The 22,255-nt window shown below is 37.3% G+C and overlaps 1 protein-coding gene across 6 annotated transcripts in view; it reads right to left on the bottom strand.

Annotated features, from left to right (window-relative positions):
* The window catches only part of DDAH1 (dimethylarginine dimethylaminohydrolase 1), a 266,154-nt gene that overhangs the window by 49,850 nt on the left and 194,049 nt on the right, over positions 1–22,255 (bottom strand). For 5 of the 6 annotated variants that reach the window (XM_011982117.1, XM_011982114.1, XM_011982118.1 and 2 more), the window contains one exon: positions 343–442. In XM_011982117.1, coding sequence (XP_011837507.1) covers positions 343–436 — 94 coding nt within the window. In that variant the 5' untranslated portion in view covers positions 437–442. Of the gene's footprint in view, positions 1–342; positions 443–21,300; positions 21,403–22,255 lie in introns of those variants that run through there. The other variant, XM_011982115.1, reaches the window with a different exon arrangement.

Here is a 22,255-nt window from a genome sequence, read left to right as displayed (position 1 = left end):
GGAGGTGGAGGTGAGCAGATCACCTGAGGTCAGGAGTTTGAGACCAGCCTGGCCAACATGGTAAAATCCCATCTCTACTGAAATACAAAAATTAGATGGGCATGGTGGCACACACCTGTAATCCCAACTACTCGGGAGGCTGAGGCAGGAGAATCACTTGAACCCGGGAGGCAGAGGTTGCAGCAAGCCAAGATGGCACCACTGCACTGCAGCCTAGGTGACAGCGAGACTCTGTCTCAAAAACAAAAACAAAAAACACACACAAAAAACTATAATAAAATAAGTAAATACAAGCCAAGTATTAAAAATATGCTTGGATAGAAAAAATAAATACAACTATACCTGTGAATAAAACATCTCCGCCATCTAAAGTTGCATTTTCATCTTTCATCTCTACTATATTGAGCTGAAGTTTTTCTAATGCTTCTTTCATCATGTCAACCTGTTGAAAATAAAATGATTCAGATTAATATACTATAATTTCCTAACAAGAAAAAACCATCCAAAACATCTGAATACTAAATCATGCTCATGTGCACACACCCACACACATCCACACTCATATACATCCATCCTTGTGAATAGTGTATGACCAGTCATGATCATTTGTAAGAGAATAAATGATCTCTTAGAAATTGCTTATTTTGTTCCCTTCTAGTGTAAGATTGACTCAATATAGTGTCATTTTTTTTTCTGTAGAAAGGCTGAGTAGTTACAATACTGTTGGAGGCTGACTAGTTAAGACACTGTTGGAGTACAACCAGTTAATGCACCATTGGAGGCTGACCAGTTTGGCCACTGTTGGAGGTTGACAAGTTAGGGCATTTGTTAGAGGCTGACTAGTTAGCATATTGCTGGAGTCTGACCAGTTAGCACACTATTGGAGGCTAACCAGTTAGGGCACTGTTGGAGGCTGACTAGTTAGGGCATTTGTTGGAGGCTGACTAGTTAGGAGACTGTTGTGGTCTGACCAGTTAGCACACTATTGAAGGCTGACTAGTTAGGGCACATGAGTCAAGGAAAGTGGGAGGCAAAGCACCTAATTCTCCTACCCTTGCCAGAAAATGCAAGATTCCATTTTAAATCTTATGTAAGTCATTTAGTCAGAATTGTTCACACACAGTATAATACATAGAAGGAATATCAATAACTTGTAACTTGAAATCTCAACCCATAGGACAATCATTGTTTCCTATTCAAATATTTTCTAAAATGTCAAAACATCCATTGCTTCTCTGTAAATCGAAACTGTGTTAGTTATATTCAAACAGTTAATATGATAACCCATCTTTTAAAACCTAGTTCCTTAGAGGTGACTAACAAGTTCAACAATTACAATCAAATCAATGAATATTTGAAAATAAATATCAGGAATTTCTATGATTCCAGGGCATGTCTAAAGCACAGAGATATTCTGGGTTGAATTAAGGACCACTTCTATTGAGGCTGACTTTAATATAAGAAATGAATGTGAAACATAACAAATTGAAGCTCACAATTTAATTCAAGTCCCTCCAGCAGCTCAACAAAACAATTTCAGTATTTTCAAAGGTCTGCAAAACCTTTAGGATAGTAAAGACATATATTGAGATGACTTGAATAGGGGCTAAGGGAACAAGAGATCACATCACACTGGGCAAAGCAGGTAGTTCTGCCAAAATACAGCATGCTGAGTACACAGTGTGAATTGTCAGTGAAGAGTTTAAGAGACAAAAATAGAGCAGAGCTACTTCTAAAGTAATAAAAATATGGAAATACTTTGACAACAAGCCTGACATTCATGCATTCAAAAAACATTTAAAGAGGATACAAAGTAAAATAAATATATCATCTCATCCTTGTCCTGGAACTCATGTAAAAATTCCACAAACCGGAGTGACTCAGAACAATAAAAAATATTTCCATGGACAAAATGGTCTTCATGTTGTAGTAAATACATTCAGTGACCTTTTTTTTTTAAACAGCAGAATAGGTTTTCCTATGTAATAGGAAGTGGAACTGTTGCTACAGCATAAAATAAGGAGCAAACACAATATTTACCATGACATGTTGGGCTACTGTGAACCCAGGAAAACACAACTGTTTCCTTTTGACATCTCTGCTGTCTTTGTCCATGGAAAATTCACTGAGCTTAGGGAGAGATCATGAGAACAGATGTACAGTTACTTTTTGTTTCTATTACTAATGCTACTGCTTCTACTATAACTTAACATTTCAAAGATTACAAGGAGTTGAGCAGTAACATAAATTTTGGTTTGAAAAGTTTGTATATAACTATGCAACATCTCAACCGAGGAACGGTATTCAATTCTTAAAAGTTAGAGGAGAACAGAAGTAGGGATATATACCAGTTTCAGAAACATTACATCTCTTTAAATGTCCTATGTCTTTGAAAATTAAAGTTTTAGAGGATAAAATGTTTGTGGTTTTCTTTTCTTTTCTTTTTTTGTTAAATTAAAACAGCTGCACTCACATTAAAAAAAAAAACAAAAAAACAAACTAGCTTTTGTGCATGGGCAGTACTTAAAAAAATTCAATCACATCTATACAAACAGTCATCAGGATAGGTCCATACCACACATGTTGATGATACTACATTACTTTCAGAGTTAAGCACATGGACAAGTTTTTAAAAGATTGTAAACATCAAGTAAACAGTTTTGAGAACTGCAGGGCCATACGGCATCAAATCGGCAATGCTAACCCCAGGGAGATCTCTGGGGAAGAAATGAGAGGCTGAACTCGGCAGGCTGTCCATTGGGAACCACACACTCTTGGCACTGAGGTTCCGTTGAAGCAGACAAATTCAGCTGCAAACAGGCTTGACACATGGGTCCACAGCAAGCCAGCTATTCAGGCAGTTAGAACACTAAATATAACTATAGAAGTGGGAGTTTTTGCAGGAAAAGATCCAAACCATGGGCCTTCAAGAAACTGCCCATTCTGTGGTTACATGGCCATGGTTAATGTTGACTTAATTAACTTCCAAGGGGAAAAAAATGACCAAATAACACACCCACCTTTCATTGAGACACTAACCCTGCAGTGTGGAACTTAGCATTACTCAGAGAAACCATCAGGACAAACAGGATTAATTCCAACGGCTGAGTTGAATGGGTCATTTTAGCCCACAAAATTAGAAATAAAAAGGGCAAATTAGAAAAACAATCTTACTTAATTTAAGCCTTAGGGTATAAAGTATATACAGTAATTTTCATTCTTTACTTAAAAAATTTACAAGACCTTTCTTCCCTCCCTTTTCATGCTACATGCACTTTGATTTCATCTTAAAATAATGTTAGACTCACATTTTTTGCCCCATTTTTCTCCTCCTACTATTTATCACAGCATAGATTTCTTCTCTGGCCACAGATGCTTCAGATCACCTCTGCTGCTTCCAGTTCTGCTACTTATTAGCCAGTGTCCTCCGGTTGTTTAATATTCTGAGCCTCGGTTTTCTCATCTTTAAAGTGGGTATTTATTCATTATAGTATCAACTTTTTAGGCTCCTTCTAGTCATTAAGTACATAAAAGTCACAGTATTTGCTGAATAAATATTTCTTTTATGAATAACAGCTTGTGTATACACAGTGACAGATACTTGTACTGTAAAATTGGTGCACAAGAAAAAAGCTGTTGTTCTTACATTTGGACATGTTTCTTGTGTTTTATCCCTCCATGACAGATCCCATCTGCTTTCCTGTGAATTAAAATTACAGATTTTTTTTTTTTTTTGCAAAGCCAGTATACAGTTAGAGCACATACATTGAGGATACATTTAAATTTAAGTTTAAATAATCCAATTCTGATTTCCTTCCAGCTCCTGGAAACTGTCAAGACATGTGGCAAATTTCTTGTGTAACCTCTGCTTTGAAATAGCCCTCGGAAAGTACTACATAAGGTGGGAAGTGGGCCTGTCTGGTAACATGTTCCACAGGACTCAAAAGAGCCTCAGCTAAAATGATACGGAATGATCATGGTCACTGAGAATATCACCATTCTGAAGGGCCCAATCAGTCTAAAGAATTCTTTCTCTTTCTCAATGCCTGGTCTCCTTCCTTACCTTTCCCTTTCCTACGCTCTTCTTTCCTTCTTTTATGGCTCTCATGTCCATCCTATCATGTTTTCATCATCATCCTGTCTTCTCTTTTCACTCCCTTTAGACCCTCATGGTGAGTGGCAAGAACCAGGGATTAGAATAAAGTCCTTATCACTTATTAGCAATGTGACTTGGATAAATTCACCTCTCTGAGTCTGTTTCTTGACTTGCAAACGGGAATACTGCTTTCTCTCTAACAGGGATGATGTGAGTAACAAATAAGATAATACATGTAAAACACCTAGCTCAGTGCCTGGCATATTGTGCTCAAAACTAGTAGTTGGTGATATTATTGTTTTGCCCCAAATTAACTCAGTCCTTTGTTTGGATTTTGGCTACCTTTCGAAAACAAGTAAAACATAAAAAATACAATTTTCTGTATTAAAACATCTTTTAAGTTCAGTTTTCCTTTCGTTCTTGCAAAATCTCCCTCAAACCTAAAATACTAAAAAAACTCTCCAAAACCCCAAAACTCTCCCTAATATAAAACAAAACAAAAATAAAGCCTTATATAGTTTTACTAGGAAGCTATATTCATAACTTCTTATAGCACTGTTAGTTTAATACTGTTTATTTCAGAGCAATATTTTCCAGGTGACCCTTTCCAAAATTGACTTTTGCTGTTTATTTTCAATAATGCCTCTTTTGAATGTTTCACATCTTTGTTCTAAATGTTGTGAATGTCTTTGTGGGGCCTGGTGAACAGTTCTGAGCTGTGGCTCCTTAAAGAATATGCACCAATCTGTTAGCCAAGCTGCTTTCCTTCAGCTGTTTCTGCTGCCAGATACTATGAAATAAACGTGGCCCTCAAAGTTGGCCTGTTTGTGGTTGACATGTCTCAGTCACCCACAGTTCTGCCATGTGCTGGAAGCTGTGCTATCACCACTATCACCACTATGTTTTCAATGCCTGCTTAAGTTTTCCTGGTTTCTTTGTAACTCATCACATTACAGGAGCTTTAAAATTATAGAATCATCCTATCCCTACACTTGTCTGGCTCCAGAGAGTTGAACAGCAGCAACATAGCTTTGTTGGTAGTGAGATAGTTTCATTTCCCAATTTTTTGCTGATTTTGTTTTGCCTTTTAATGTTGAGTGTAACATGTAGATAATGCTGAGGAAGCTGCTCAAGAAGCTGTTGTCTTGGCACATCAAGGTACAGATGGCTTGGAGCTTGCTGATGCATCAAAGTTACTATATTGTCCAAGGTCATATTCAAAAGGCCACACTTTATTTCTTTATGCTACTTTAATCTTCTTTGTTAATCAGCACATCTTTGGTCACTGTGGCCACTTGCTAGTACACTTGGCTGATTTTATGACATTGCTTAATGTTGTATCACACTTTCACATATATTTTTTCATGTGAATAACATCTCGGTTCAATAAACATTTGGTGGATGTCAACTGTTTTTTTTTTCTTTTCTTCAAATCAGGCCACAATTCTTTTTTTTAAGCCACAGTGAAATGAATCTAGTGGGACAGATACACCTTCTGAATATATAGTGACGATAAAATGGAATATTTGTTGTGATGCTCACAATAACTCCAAAAAGTAGAAAGGGTAGATATTAGTATACCCATTTTATATCTGATTAAACTGAGGCTAAGGGAGGTTAACTGACTTGCCGAGTCAAGCCTCCGGAGCCCATCCTCATTTTCACTTCACTGTGTGATTATGATTCCGCTGAGGTCTTACCATAGAGTGCAGCCCACATCAGAATTGGAGCCCATGCCTTCTGCCTTCCAATTCTGTACATTTAAGTCCACTGGGTATCATAAGATCCTGTGCCAAGGTGACTTTGTGATATGATCTCTTTATATCAGAGATAAATGCAATTTCTGTATATGAGGGCCTTAGGATGTTAAGTTATAGAATGATTAAGAACACTAAGTAATATGAACAGAATATATAAACCACACCAACCTGTTTCACCAAGAAAAACCTGCATATTCATTACTACCCTTCGATTTGGAGATGCCTTAGGTTTGGTCAGTGGTTCGTTCCTAAATTTTTCCATATGTGTTGATTACCTTCTTTTCTTTTCTTTTTTTGAGACAGAGTTTCACTCTTTTTGCCCAGGCTGGAGTGCAATGGCATGATTTCAGCTCACTGCAACCTTCACCTCCCAGGTTCAAGTGATTCTCCTGCCTCAGCCTCCCAAATAGCTTGGATTACAGGCTTGTGCCACCACGTCCAGCTAATTTTGTATTTTTAGTAGAGATGGGGTTTCGCCATGTTGGCCAGGCCGGTCTCAAACTCCTGACCTTAGGTGTTCCGCCCGTTTCAGCCTCCCAAAGTGCTGGGATTACAGGCATGAGCCACCACTCCTGGCTGTATGGGTCGACTACTAAAACTAGCCAAAACTACCAACAAGAAAGGATCAAACAGACGTTTAATATACTCAGTGATCCAGTCTTAAAAATTTCTAAATAAAAACCAATTGGAATCCTCTTCTATATTCTAATTTTAGGACAAAGTTCTCAGGAGAAATTCAGTTAGCAGTGATAACAGCAAACATTTGTGTAGTCTTCCTATGTGCCAGGCACTCTGCTATGAACTCATATTAACCTTATTTAACTTTTACAACCTGATGAATCAGGTACAAGAATTATTTGTTTTACAGATGAGAAAACTGGGGCAGAGTAAGTAAATTTGATCAAAGTCTCATAGCAAGTAAGCAGAGAGCTGAGATTTGAACTAGCTTTGCTCTGAAGTTTGTGTTATTCTTTCCTATACAATATTGTTACTAACAAAAAAAACTTAGGTATCTACAATGAAATTGAATGACTGTGAGGAGCTATTGTTCTCTCCGAAACAGATTATGTTCACTATTATTTATTTATTGAACAAAAATGTGGACTCAGACATTCTGGAGAAAAGGAAGGATAGAGGCTACAAATTGCAGCAGTTTGAACTTGCATTTGGTTTCTAAAGAGTCTAAATTTTGCCTTTCTAAGCATACACAAACTACGGCTAATAAATTTTGGGAGCCACTACTTTCTCATCAGAGTATGAGGAGAAGTTATTTGTATAAAAATCTATAGATAGTCAACAGTGTATTTTAAATAGTGAGATTACCAAAGCATATGGATATGCAGACACACTCCAAACCAAGACATTATATACACTCCAAACAAATGCAATGAATTTAGAGAGATGAGAAGGGTTTCTACCACACTAGGAAGTATGGTAGGTGGAATTCTAAAATGGTGCCCATGATTGCTGCCCCCTGATGTACATGTCCTGTATAAATCTCTCCCCCTTTGAGTGTGAGTAGGACCTGAAAATATGATGAAGATATCATTTCTGTGATTGGTTACTTTACATAGCACAAGTAAAGAAATTTTTCAGGTGTAAAGTATCTACTCAGATGACTTGAGTTAATCAAAGGGAGATTACCCTGGGTGGGCTTGACCTAAGGAGAACCCTTAAAAGTGGGTTTAAAGGTTAGAGACAAAGAAGTCAGAGAGATGTTCTGATCTTCTGTTTTGAAGAATGTAAACATCCATGTTGTGAATTGCCTGAAGAGGGCCTACAGGGTGGCCTCTGGGAACTGAGAGCAATTCTCAGCTGATAGCTGCTAAAAACAAACAACCAACAAATCAAATGGGAGCCTTAGTCCTACAAAAGTGGTCAACAGAACTGGAAATTATTTAATCATGATAATCTTTAAAAGTTATCAAAGTCAAATAAATATTAACCTTGTGATTATTCAGAGAACTCATGATTTTATCAAATGGTCAACATGTGTTAAGGTTTTATAACCACTCAGCTCATTTTCCCTCTTATTGAACTTTTTGTTATAATAACTTTTACATGAATAAGATCTCTTGAAACATTTCCCACAAACTGTTACATATCCATTTCATTTTTTTCCCATTGATTTCTTGGATTTCCAAACATATAGGTTTATTTCTAGTGGAAACTGCAAAAAATTAACCAGGATATTTAGCATTTTGGTTTCCATATTGGTAAACGGAGGGAACAAAGCTTAAAAATGAGGTCATTTCCAGCTCTAGACTTCTAAGAGTTGCAGCCCCAGAAAAAATTTTGGCATTTATAAATGTTACTCTAACTGTAATCCTATTTCCCTTCCATAGAATTTACTGAAAATACCCCAGATGGTTACTCATGATTAAAGTATTCTGGTGTTTAACAAATCCAATCAGAGGCAAGAGGTTGGATATATGAATGCAGACAAGATAGGGCAAACCCAAAAGTGGATTTAAAAAACTTCAGAAAGATGGGAGTCCTCAGAGGCAAACAGAAGACTCCACTGCAGTAGGAAACAAAGAGTGTGAGTGTCAACTCAACACTAACTTATGATACTTATATTTTATTTTTTTGGAGGAACCCATCACACAGTTTCTCTAAGGCTGCTAATTACTTGCCAGTAGTGAGATAATTATATGACACAGAATCTACAATGCTTTTCCTGTAAGACAGATGTCAGGCTCTGCTTATTTACCAACCTCTGCGTATTTTCTTATTTATATTCACATGCAGTATAGTAGATTTCATCAACTTTGGGTTCATTCCGTAAGTTCGGCTGTGCTGTTAAACCCAATCCTAGAGCCCTGCAGTTCTTGATATATGAGATTTTTCATTTCCCTAGCCAATCTGAGTTAGCTGCATCTAAAAATAACTCATTTCTGTTAGCTGCATCTAAAAATAACTCATTTATTCCCATGATCAATCTTAACCTGAGAGAGAAGGATCTAACAAGCTCCAGGCCGATGCTCTGAGACACAGGGTCAAATCATTCTTTCTGCTTTGTCCTACTCCTGACCATATACCTGGGTGCTGCTTTGGTTCTTTTCCCTGGAGTCCTGTTCTAGTAACCTGTCCCATTCCCTTCCTATGAGTAGGGTCCTGCTATGCGCTCTGAGGATTTGAGCAGATGGGCTTCCCTAGGTGATCCCTGTTATCTTTATCTCCTCAACACACAATCAGTATCAACAAGGTCTGAGGAACTAACCTCTTAACCACTCATAACACTTACTATCATTAATAAGTACAATTTATTAAGCTCTTTCTAAGTGCCAAGCATTGTGCTAAGTGATTTTGCATGGATTATGTCATTTAATTATCACCATATTCCTTAAGGTACCTCCCAGTCTAAATCAGTCATGGCAGTTCTGTCTCTTATGCCAGGGACTAGTGCAAGTGACCCAATATTGGCCACTGAGGGGGTGTCTGTTGAAAGGTTCCTGGAGCCATTGAAAGCAACATAATTCCTCATCTTCCCTTGGACATTGTTCTGTATAGATGTTGTACCTGGAACTGGTGAGAACACATCCATCACCAAATATCGCAGGGCAGAGACAGGGAAGCAATTTGAGTCTTTGATGACATTTTGAGCTGCTAAATCCAACCCTAGAGCCCTGGAGTTCTTAATATATGAGATTTTTCATTTTATTAACCAATTTGAGTTTTCTGTTAGCTGCAGCTAAAAGTAACTCATTTATGTATACAACAAAATTGACAAGTAGTATCCAAAGAGTCAGTAATAACAGGCCACTTTACAAAACTCATTAACTTCTGATACAGAAACAACTATTAATGGAGGGTTTTTTCTTTTTGTAGGAATGCACCTTGCCATTTATAACCACTTACAACACTAAGACCATCCTACCTATAGAAGACAGTAGATTGTCAAGCTAAAAGCATCCCAGGATTATGTTAGTTTATAAAGCACAATTGTTGCAGCTCTGTATATCAGAGCTGGAATTAATGTTTCAACACTCTTCATCTCTGAACCAGTGCTCAGATCCAAAGGGCATATAGCATCTAGGAAGATTAGACAGAAATGTGAAAGGCAAACCCACGGAGCCAGGAGAAATAAAAAGCACTCTGGACAAAACTGGGAAAGATCCCTTTCATTATCTGGAGAGGATACATTGAGAAAGTTCCAGAGGTTCAAAGGTCCCTCCATAAAGATGTCACTACAAGACAGTTTCCCGGAAGAAGGCTGGAAGTGACATTTAGCTTTCTAAATGAAAAACAAGGCAGGAGCTCTGCTGGTCTTGTCAGCTCTCTTGATATATAATGTACTAATTCAAGCTGTCCAGTTCCTTGTTGACGATAATGACACAATACATGTATTGAGTACTTAAAAGCCACTGACATTCTGTCTGCAGGGGACAAATAAAAATATGATTTATCACCAAATACCAAATGAAAATAAGTGTCAGCTGCCAAAAGACCTGCAAAATTTAGTAAGCTAAAAACCAGGGAACTGACAAGTTTATAAAATTTTAAACTAATTTTCCCGAATGTTGAGAAGCATAAAAATTTGCTGTGCACATCATCCAAAATAAGCACCAGAAATAGTACTCGAAGTGTCCATAATTTTCTGTGAATTCAGAGGAGTCGCATGCTGCCAGGCACAAACAGATTAATGTATGGGAAATATTTTGTATGTTCAGTATACAATTAATACATTGTAGGCATTAAGCTGCCCTGAAAGCCTTCCAGCATATCCCTGCTCCCAGCCCAAATGTAGGTCCTGGCTGGGTCAGAGATTCCTTCTGTGTGCCCCCAAGCCTCCCAGGGGATCCTTTTTTTTTTTTTTTTTTTTTTGAGACAGGGTCTCACTCTGTCCTCCCTCGACCACCCTGGCTCAAGCAATCCTCCCACCTCAGCCTCCTCAGTAGCTGGAACTACAGGTGTGTGCCCAGTGGCCTTTTTTTTTTTTGTAGAGATGGGGTCTCCTTATGCCGCCCAGGCTGGGGGCATTCTATCAACAAGTTCTGGCCCCTAGCTGACTCTGTATATATTTACTGAATGAACAGCTGAACAACTTTGTAAGTCTGACAGAATTTCTGGGAATGTTATAAACAAGTATAAGGCAAAAAAATCCACCTTGTTTAGACAAGGCATAGCCACGGCAAGAGCCATACAACCTGTGTGACCTCTTTTAAACAACTCTTATGACATTTCAAGGGTGGGCAGATTCATCTTTATTTCTAAAAGCCTGCAGGTGAGAAAACTACCATTGGCCTATTTGTCCAAATAATCACTAACCGCCACTCATCTCCAATAATTCTATTCATTTGCTTAGTCATTCAACAAACATTTATTCAACATTTTCAATATACTTGGCACTATTCTAGGTTCCGAGAATACATCAGTGAAGAGAGAAGAGCCCTGTGTATATTCTGGTGAGGATATGGAGAGATAGGCAATAAATAATAAACATTAAAAATATTAGTGGTAAGTGCTATGCAGTTATTTAATTCAGGAGATGTGATATAAAATGGTTAGGGTAGTTACTGTAGTTTGGAAGGTCAGGAACAGCCTTTCTGAAAGTGTGTCCTTTGTGCTGATATCTGAGTGACCAAAAGGACCAACTCTGTTACCCATAGAAAGAATGTTCCAACAAGAGCCAGTGCAAAGGCCCTAAGGTAGGAACAAGCTTAACGTGTTCAAGGAACAGGAAGACAGCTAGCACTGTGCTAAAATGAAGAGGGCAAGTGTTATGGGCTATGTGTCTCCTCAAGATTCATATGTTGAAAACTCCCAGGACTTAAGAATGTGACTGCCTTTAGAGACAGGGTATTTAGAGAGATAATCAGGTTAAAATGAGGTCATTAGGATGGGCCCTAATCCATTATGACTGGTGTCCTTATAAGAAGAGCAGACTAGGATAGAGAGACATGGATGAAAGGACATGTGAAGACACAGGTGGCCATCTGCAAGCCAGGCAGAGACCTCAGAAGAAACCAACCCTTCCAATACCTTGATCTCAGACTGCTAGCCTCCAGCGTTGTGAGAAAATATCTTTCTGTTAAGCTGTCCAGTCAGTGATACTAGCAAACTAATATGGCATGTTACCAGATAAAGCTGGGGTTGAGGATGGGGTTAGCTCATGCTGAACTTGGTAGACTTGCATAAAGAATTGGAATTTTAAGTATTATTGGAAATCACTGGAGAGTTTGCAGGAAGGGAGTGATATAATTTAATTTATGAATTCTAGATAGCTGCATCATGGAAAATGGATTGGAAGGCACAAATGGAAACAGGGAACTTAGTTAAAAAGCAATTGCAGTAGTCCAAGTGAAAGACAATGGTGGTCAGCACAAGTTTGGTGAGAGTGGAGACAAACAAAGTACTGAATTTGGAATGTGTTTTGGAGGGTTGACAGAAGTTGGTGGACTGGATGTGGGGGTGAAGGAAAGGAAGGGCCCAGGGTGACTTTTAGATTTTTGTCTTGAGCAATTGAGTGGATAGGTGTACTGATTTCTAATATGAAAAATTCAGGGGAGAGGAGCAAGGCTGTAGAGAAAAAATTCAAGAACTGTGTGACCATGTTGAGTTTGAAATGACTTCTAGGTATTCAAATGGAGAGATCAAGGGGAGTAGTCAGAACCAGAAATAAAAATTGGGAGTCAATGATACTAAAAGGTACTTAAATCTAAGAGACATTAGAAGAGCTAACTCAAACCATGATCTGCAGGAAGTGATGTGAGGAAACTTGCCTTGTCCATTAATATTAACAATACTATTCTAACAAAAAGACTCCAGGAGACATTGCTCATTCATTACTGTTGCAAAGTTTGGTAGCTGTTTGCAGCAATGGATGCAAAAATCCTCCTATGGCAGGAAGAGCTACTTAATGTACATTCATTATGATTGCACCAATACCATCTAGATAAAGGTCTGGAAACAAATGGATTGTAATGAACTTTCCAGAGGTAATAGGTAGTGAGGTCATCAAGTGCTACTTCTTGCCACTTGCCTGTACATTTTTCTGTTAAATTCAGTTTTGTAGATGCCATATAAAACATAGCAGTAAAGCTGGGCACAGTGGCACATGCCTGAAGCCTCACTACTTGGGAGGCTGAGGTGGGGGGATCCTTTGAGGCCAGCAGTTTGAGGCTGCAGTGCACTATGTTCACACCTGTGAATAGCCACTGCACTCCAGCCTGGGCAACATAGTAATACTCTGTCTCAAGCAACAACAAATCTTACCAGTAGCATAAGATTTTATTCTTTCAGAAGTCATCAATTTTGAAATTATGATCACTTGAATTGGAGATAAGGTGAAGTGCATTAAGCAAATCAATAGTGTAGGCAAGGCTATATAGCAAGAACAACTTTCAAACACATTTCAGATCAGTCAGTCCAAAATACTCACACTATATAGCACCATAGGACTAAATGAACATTGTTGTGCTAATTAAAACACATTTGTATTCACTTATTCAAGTAGGTCCCCTAAAGATCTGAACTGAGAAACACTTCATTAGTGTATCCTCAATGATTGCTGCATGAGTAAGGTTGCATTTCTTTTAAAAATATTGTATTTGCTAATTTTTCACCAATTGTGGAGCTTTCTCAACAACTGGTGCAAGTTGGTGCCTTTTTTGACTGTTCTACCTTGCCCCAGGTTTGAACATGATATGCAAGATGGTTTTTGTAACACTGGGATGATTTCTGGGGGGGAATTTTGGTGCTTATTTTTTTCCTTCCTAGTCCTTAGCTTTTTTGTGTGTTATTAAAGGCTTCATTAGAGATGGTTGTGAAAGGCTCTAGTCAGGATAAGCAGAGTGCACAGTAATTAATTCTGAGAAGCTGCCTTCTGATTCCAGGCTGAAGCATGGCAAATGATTTTGTAAATATTCACCCTTTGTCATATGTTCATACATTTGCTTTTCTTGGAACTTGTTTAAAATATGTTAGTGAAAAAACACCAGCTGAGTATTTGGATGCTTATAAGTATTAAACAAAGGCTCATTTCCAACCATAGTTGTACAAAATGGCTAGTTTCAAGAAATTGTCCTTGGTTATGATAATTGTCCATATTTTAACACTGTGTTAAAAAATAGTGAAGAATTTTTCTTCACTGTTATCAAATCTGGGCATCCTCAGCTGGAAAAGACTGGAACAGTTCAACAGTATTTTCCTAATAGAAACATTCCAGTCAATATTCTACCAAGGAAAACTAATTATCATCTAGCTAATGAGTTTTGCCTTTCCCAAATTACTTTGAAAAATATAGTAAGCCATATTTTTCTTGCCATTATAGTTTTGCCATTATAGTTTTTTTCTCCTTTTTAAAAAATGTTGGTTTTGCTTCTAATTTATCACTAAATATTAACTAATTTTTAAGTAAAACACTCATTGGAGGAATAACCATTAGGAATATAACACAGAAGGTACTTCATATCTGGTTTTGAGTAATACTCAAAGCACAATAACCTTAAGACCATCTAGATTCTCTTCCTATGAGACAGAGCATAATGAAATTAGATTCTCATAAATGTCACTGCCCCCTATTTATTGTCTTTTTCCTTGAACCAAGGCAGAGCTGGCTAGGATCCATTGTCTCTCAAGCAGATTTATTATAGATTGGGTGCATTCCATTTCAGAACAGGAATGTGCTTGTTATGAAATGTACAAAGCTTATAGTCGAACAAAGCACATAATCTGTTGGCAAAACACCACTTAAATAGTGGGTATAGTCTGTAAAATTTTCTGAAGTATCTTAACTAAATTTAATATTACATAAGTTGATATTCAAATCTTGAAATAAGTCCCTAGTGAACACAGTTCTGTTTATGCTGTCAAAACTAAATTCATTTCAGTGTTATGCAAATATATAACTGAAGTATTTCTTATTGACATGATATAGTTAGCTAGATTTTTCTTGTTGCTTCACTTTCTCCTGGATAGTACCACACGAACTTTGAAAACTAGATTAACTCAGGTCTTCAGGGCACAATGTAACATACTTTAGTGCTCAATGTCATTTAGTATCTGTGCAGTGAACTAAAGAGTATCTGATATGGTTTGGCTCTGTGTTCCTAACCAAATCTCATCTCAAATTGTAATCCCCATGTCCCACGTATCAAGGGAGGGACCTGTACAATCCCCAAGCATTGAGGGAGGGAGGTTATTGGATCATGGGGGCAGTTTTCCCCATGCTGTTCTCATGACGATGAGTGAGTTCTCACAAGATCTGATGGTTTTATAAGTGTTTGACAGTTCCTCCTTCACACACTCTCTTTCCTGTTACCTTGTGAAGAAGGTACTTGCTTCTCCTTTGCCTTCTGCCATGATTTCAAATTGCCTGAGACCTCCCCAGCCATGTGGAACTGTGAGTCAAACCTCTTTCCTGAATAAATTACCCAGTCTCCGGTAGTATCTTTATAGCAGTGTGAAAAAAGACTAATATGGTATCCTTATAAATACCCAGGGAGAAACTAAGAGACAGTAAATACCCAGGAAGAAACTAAGAGACAGCTCTAAGAACAAAAAGAATGTGGGCAAATTTAGCAGTTAAAAGACACAAAAAACTAAGATTACAACAATTTGTTTTTAAAGTATGCCTGTTAAGTATACCTCTTTAGTTCAGTCTAAAAGGAAATATGCAAAAATGGAAAGAGCTGTGGTTGGTTGGCGGAAAATGGTTGATGTGACACTGGTGGAAGAAGTTAAGAGATACTTGGGACCCCAAAGCCTAAATATTAAAACTTCATCCACTGCCTACAACTCCAGTAACCATTGCTCATTCTGGTTCTCAAGGCAGGGGACACAGCTTGTCAATGCATACTTTCCATTACTCTAAACATCCAAATACTAACATGACTCTGGATATGGGAGACTGGACCACTGGAAGCTGTATTACTGGAGTCTTTTTTGCTTGGGTTATCCACCCCTGGTTCACCTGTGTTCTATTCCATCCAGGCTCTCACTGAGTCCCCATACTTCCCTGGACTATTATTTTAGACTGAACTCGAAACAGCCCCAGACCAACTTTTTCTCCTACACGACCTATTTCTAGTCCATGTAAACACTTGCACATCCTTTGTTCACAAACTCTGGCAGTGCAGCTATGACCAACACAGTAGCACTTTCTTGGATTCCTACCTAACCTGTTAGTCACCAGCTACTAATCCTCTGTATCTCCCAGACACCTATCCTTGGTGTTTCCAAACTGCAAAAATATATTTAATCTCTCTGAGGGGTTTATTTAAAGCCCATTGTCTCTGGACTTGAAGTGAAAAAGGTAACACATCTCATCCCACAAATTTAATGTAGAGAAATTAGAAAGTATAGATAAGTAAAAACCATTAAAAATCTTTGTAATCCCAACACCTATGCATAGATAACACTTACTGTTAATAATCTATCACACAAACTTCAACACATTCCTATTAAGTATTTTTATGAGAATTTTTTTGCTCATACTATTATAAAATTATCCTATAAGCACAAATATAGTTAAATAAAGCACAGGCCACTAAATTTAAATTCATATCATTTAAATTGAGATTGCTTTAAATTAGATTTTCTGGAAAAAAAGTTATCTTCTGAAAACAGTCTTTTGTTGTTAGGTAACTGCAAATAAAATAAGTAAAGCTCCTCGTATTGAATTTTAGAGTACTTCAAGACTGAACCCAAAGCAGAGATACAGACTTTTATGGTGGTAATAGAATTTGAGAACTTTATTAAAAAATTAAATATTTAAAGAAATACTCCAGGATTGATTAGGATAGGTGTTGAAATTTGAGGACAAAAATCAATTCACAGAGTGTTTCACAATTCACAGAGTGTTTCACAATTCACAGAGTGTTTCTTCTCTAAATATGCATGAATCAACCAGAGATAGAACAAAATAAAAATATTTAGCTGCCAAAAAGAAATTGTTCTGAGACATCAGCACAGGTTTTCTTCTGTGATGATACCAAGTTTTTAGGTCTTGTAGCAAATGTTGAGAAGGTAACCTTACAACTGCAAAATAATCATTGGATGTTGCACAGAGAGAGGTCCCTCTGTTCTCTGTGGATATACAGAGCACACCCAGAATGCACCTGGTCAACTTGAGCCCTCATTATCTTGAAGACACCTGATATTCCATAAGACTAGATGAGGCTGCCAGCTCCTTGTCCACACTGACTACATGCCATGTACCTCATTTTATAACTAAAAAGGATTTAAAATTCATGAAGCTTGTTGAAAGCTCAACTGTCACATTCTACTCATTCCAAAGTGTATGGGAAAAAGAGCAGAACAGACATTTCAACTGAAGCCATTATTGTGCTTGAATAGCCATATTCCATTAAATTGCTAATAAACCTTCTAGACGATGTTGATCACATCAACCATACAGTTGCATTCCTTTCCTTTATACCAACTTGCCCAGTTTCATTCTATGCAGTATTACTCTTTCTGTGCCCTTTATTCCAAGGTTGCCCAGAATTCAAAGCACTTATTCAGTAAGTTTGTAATCCAGTTTAGTATGCTATTAACAGAATTCTTTAGAGGAGATCATGGAAAAAGAAACTCAAACTTATTTTTGGGTCAATGACCAACCTTAAGGGAAACACATATTAAACCAGTTTAAAGAAAAAGGTCAGGATCCATGAGGTATTAAGGAAAAAAGGGAAGAAAAAACATTCATTTCCACAATTTTCCAACATTCCTTAAAAATAAAAACAAGCCCAAGCATGGAATGGCAAGGCCCTGGTGCCCCTGTACTAATGGTGGTGGACAATACTGCTATTCATAGGAAGTGAGAAAGCAAAGGTTTTTCCTCAACACCGGGGAAGTTTTGGCTTCCCTTACCTTCATTTATTCTGGGGTTCAAATTAGAACCTTATAAATCTCAAGTTTGCCTCTCAGAGCAAATAGTAACATACAATGGCTTAAATGCTTTAAAGTTTGCTTTTTAATAGCATAACTAATTAACTGCTTCTATTGTAAATGGCTTATTAAGCCACTCCTATTAGGGTGTTAACTATTGAAAATATGTAAAGCTGAATAGACACCGTATGGAATTAGGCATTTAAAAATAACTAGGGCACTATTTATACTACCTGCCTGATGAGCAGTTTATCCCCCATTTAGATATTAACTGAAAATATGTAATGGAAAAAAAATAAAGTTAAGGAAACAGATGTGTTAACCTTAAAATTCTTTCATCAAACAGCAAAGTTATTTCTTATAATTTTTAAATTCTATATCCATCTTAGAGCCTTAGAAGAAAGTCTAGGTCTCTCCAAATTCAGGGTACCAAATGCTTGCCTCTATCCAGGCAGTTTTCCAGTGAGCAGAGCTGGAAAAGCTTTTCTTTTCACAGGGTAACTGGTTTGGAATAAGCTGCCTGTGTATCCAGAATGGTTTTTTTTTTTTTTTTTTTTTTTTTTTTAGCAAAATCAAGCTGGACAAAAGTGAAATTCACTCCCTGGATTACCTTATGATTATGAGAATATTTGTGTCTATTTTTTAAGAGTTCCCAAGATTAGGCAAAATAAAAAAAAATTTTCCTGCAGCTTCCCTGCTGAAATACCTTAGTGAGAACGCATAAAAACCAACTCTAAATGATGCACAAAGCAACTGAGAGTAAGTAAATGTTAAAGCAACAATAATATGATTCGACACAAATGAGTAATAGCCCCAATATAAAAAGCTGCAAAATTACAGTAATTTTACAACCCATTTGAAATAGCAAAACACATTGTTACTTTACCAAATATTAACTGATCACCTAATGTATGTCAAAGCTACATGCAGGTATCTGTGTGGTAAATTTCTGGACTGGGGAATTAAATGAAAAGAAACTAGCATAGGATATTTAGTTCACAGAATCATGAAAGGTAAAACTCACAAGAGATGTTTGTGGTCATACAGCTCAGGTGACCAATTCCCACTAGGTTGGCATGACTCTCCCCTGCCACAGAGGCAGAAGCAGGATTAGAACCCAAGTCCCCTTGTTTACAGTTTAACAAGATTCCTGATGAACTAAAGATGGTTTTGATATGAAAAGGCAATGTTAAGACTATGCATAGAAAGTTGTTTCTACTTTTAAAGTTTTAGAATCATTAATACATTATTAATTATATATACATATATATTTATATTGTCTTCTAGACGCCAAGCACAAATTACCAGATTTCATTTAAAATTTTCATATTGGCTGGAATTTCATCATTTCATGGCATCAAACGAGGAACTATCTGCCATCTAACCAAACCCAAAGGCCACAGAATAAATGTGGCTTGCACTGAAAAACAAGAGTGAGGACCATGGTCCTCTGTGATACTAGGCAGGCACGTACATTTTTAGAGGTTTCCATACAATTCAAAGTTAATGGTCTAGGTGTTTTTCAATTGGTATTGATAAGGAAAATGTAAAAATGAAAGCGATTTACAATGTCTGCCAGACTTTCCTTCACAGATTGTTTCAGGAAGCAAAACATCTTCCTTTTTCCTTCTCCCCCTCATCCCCCCACCCCCATACAAGTTGACACACACACACACATTCAGTAAAACTTTTGACTAATCCATTTGATGACTGAAGATTTGGCTTCCCAACTAAATTGATAACCTCTTTTCCTCTTCATTAATATCTGAAGGCTGCCCACCTAAAGAATTGGAAAATATATAGTACAAACTGTAACACAATTTTTGTATTCGATCTCTAATTTCTGACAGCTGAACACTTGGCAAATGTGTATATAACATGAGCATAAAACGTGTCATATGAGTAAAGTTTTCAGCATGAATATGAGGTAATAAAATAATGAGACTAATTTTTATACATGACTTATTGGACTTCATTTCTTATTTCAATCATATTTTGCATATTGCCGTTTTATGAAGGACATAAGTAAAAGACTATTCTGTTCAATACAAATGGTATCAAATTTCGAAAACCAAAAAGGGCTAAAAGAAGTTAATGAGGGTGAATGGAATCACCCCTATTAAAGGTAAAGTGATAGAGAGCAGGTGTAAGCTATTATGAGGAGGCCATTTTGTATCTCCTCCTCCTCATAGTTTCTCTCTAAATACGCCAAAATGAAAATCTTAGCTTTGGTTATGTACTTAGCATGTCTTCATTAACAAAAATTTCTAGTAATGTAATGGAAAGAGGATTATACTCTGCTATAGAAGGCAGAAAAAGTAACAGTAAATGAGTACCCTCTCTATGGAACCTGGGATTTTTTATTTTTTATTGTTTTTTTGAGACAGGGTCTTGCTTTGCCACCCAGGCTGGAGTGCAAAGGCACAATCACAGCACACTGCAGCCTTGACCTCTGGGATTCAAGAGATCCTCCCGTCTCAGCCTCTCTAGTAGCTGGGACCACAGCATGTGCCATCACATCCAGGTAATTTTTGTATTTTTTTGTAGAGACAGGTTTTCACCATGTTGCCCAGGCTGGTCTCAAACTTCTGAGTTCAAGTGATCTACCCACCTTGGCCTCCCAATGGGCTGAGATTATAGGGATGAGCCACCATGGCTGGCCCTCTGGGATTCTTTTTAACGAGTGGAAATCCTAGCAAATGAAATGCTCTATTCTATCCTTGCAAATGAAGTAAGCATCCAGACAGGTGTTTTGTGACATCACTAAGCAAGTATAACAGGAAAAGGCATATGAAACCCTACAGAAAATGTATAGTGACAGGTAGAGATAATGAGGCACAGCTAAAATTCTAAATTAAAAATATTTCTGAAGGCAAATTTCAAAAAGCTTTTTACCTTTACTATTTCTAAATTTTCTAATGTGCTTTAAATGCAAAAATATGTCTTAGGTCAGGCACATAGATACTAAAATAGAACTTAATCTATTGCTCCATTATAAGTGAATACATTATTTCCATTATGGTTTATTTGTAGCAAGTTTTGTTTTTAACCTCAAGGGAATCATATAATATTAAGGGATGTAAGTAGCCTTATAGAGAATTATCCAGTCCCTTGTTTTCACAGATGAACAAACTGAGGCCCAGTTGAACGTCTTGTTCAAAGCCACCAGCTAGTTGTATTTCAGAGCTGTGTCTTCTGTCTCCCAGGGCAGGGAGCAGTGCTCTTTCCATCACATCTGCAGCATCAGACTTCCACTAACTGGCTGCAATAGCTATAGTCAATAATGGTGCCCTACTATGCTGTCTTCCTGGATGACCTAATATTTAAGCTTCTTAACAAATCTATGAATTACATAATATTTGAACCACTATTCTACAGAAAGGAAACTGAGGTACTGAACACTTATGTAACTTGTGAGTCAGCCTCCAGAGCCACACCACACACCCATTCTTCACCATTATACTACTGTTCACTGTTCTCTTCTTTTCCAAGGCATTTATTGACCCTATATATTCATTGTACTCTAAACTGAACTTTATTTCCCCAACCTGCTGGCATCCTTACTTTCCAACTCAGTTAATGTCATCACTGTCCTCTTTAATCACCAACCTTGGAATCTTGGGTCATCTTTGACTCCTTCTGAGTTCCTCACCCTTTTCCATGTTTCTACCACTGGAAAGTCTCTTGAATCCATGTACACTGCAATTTCCTAACAAAAGGCCTCATTCCCTGTCGCCTGAATGATTGCAAAGCCTCCTAGCTCATCTCCTTCTAACAGCTGTCCCTTCTTAAATTCATAACACACATTGGAGCCACAGTAATTCTGCCAAAACAACAGAGAGCTCATTGGTTTAAAAACCCAAGCTTACCTAACATTCTCAGTTACATTTTTCTTTTAAGTGTATGAAGTTTTCTTTTTCTTTCTCAATCTTCTCCTTGAAGCCTTATACAATTGTGTGAAGTTGGTATTATTTTCCCTATTTAACAGATGATGAACCAGACCCTATGACATTAAGTAATGTTTAGTAGAGAATTTAAAAACTTATAAATTCTGTTATGTAAAAATGTAACTTCATTTTCTTATAACTAGATAATCTGGGTAAACACAGACAAGTCCAGTAATTTCTCAGTTATTTCAAATTCCAACTCAGTTAAATTCAGGTCCATCCCCTCCTCTCCACTGCTTTCTTCCTAGGTGACATTCACAATGAGCATTTACCCAGCATTTTGTGCTGGCATCTTCCAGGATGTACAATCATCCCAACATAGTCTCAGATTCTTGGTCTCTGGCACTGGCGTAGCTGAAATGGTGACACTCCCACTAGCCTCTGGTTACATGATCCATGCTGCCTTCTGTAGTCACACATTATTTGTGATAACAAACAAGGTAAGGATTGGTAAGGATCAGAGGTAATGCAGGTATAACATGTAGAAAAGTGACTAGCACAAGGCCTGTTATTTACAATTCTGAAAGCCCACAAAGTTCTGAAAACTAAGCGTTTTTTTTTTTTTTTTTTTTAATTTAGTGCCTGAACTACTTTGGTAGCAAAACCTGACTACATAT

This window comes from Mandrillus leucophaeus, unplaced genomic scaffold (genome assembly GCF_000951045.1).
Source record: "Mandrillus leucophaeus isolate KB7577 unplaced genomic scaffold, Mleu.le_1.0 Scaffold235, whole genome shotgun sequence".
Classification (NCBI taxonomy): Eukaryota; Metazoa; Chordata; class Mammalia; order Primates; family Cercopithecidae; genus Mandrillus; species Mandrillus leucophaeus.
The sequence above is the reverse complement of the archived record's forward strand: the minus strand, read 5'-3'. Positions and strand labels throughout refer to the sequence as shown.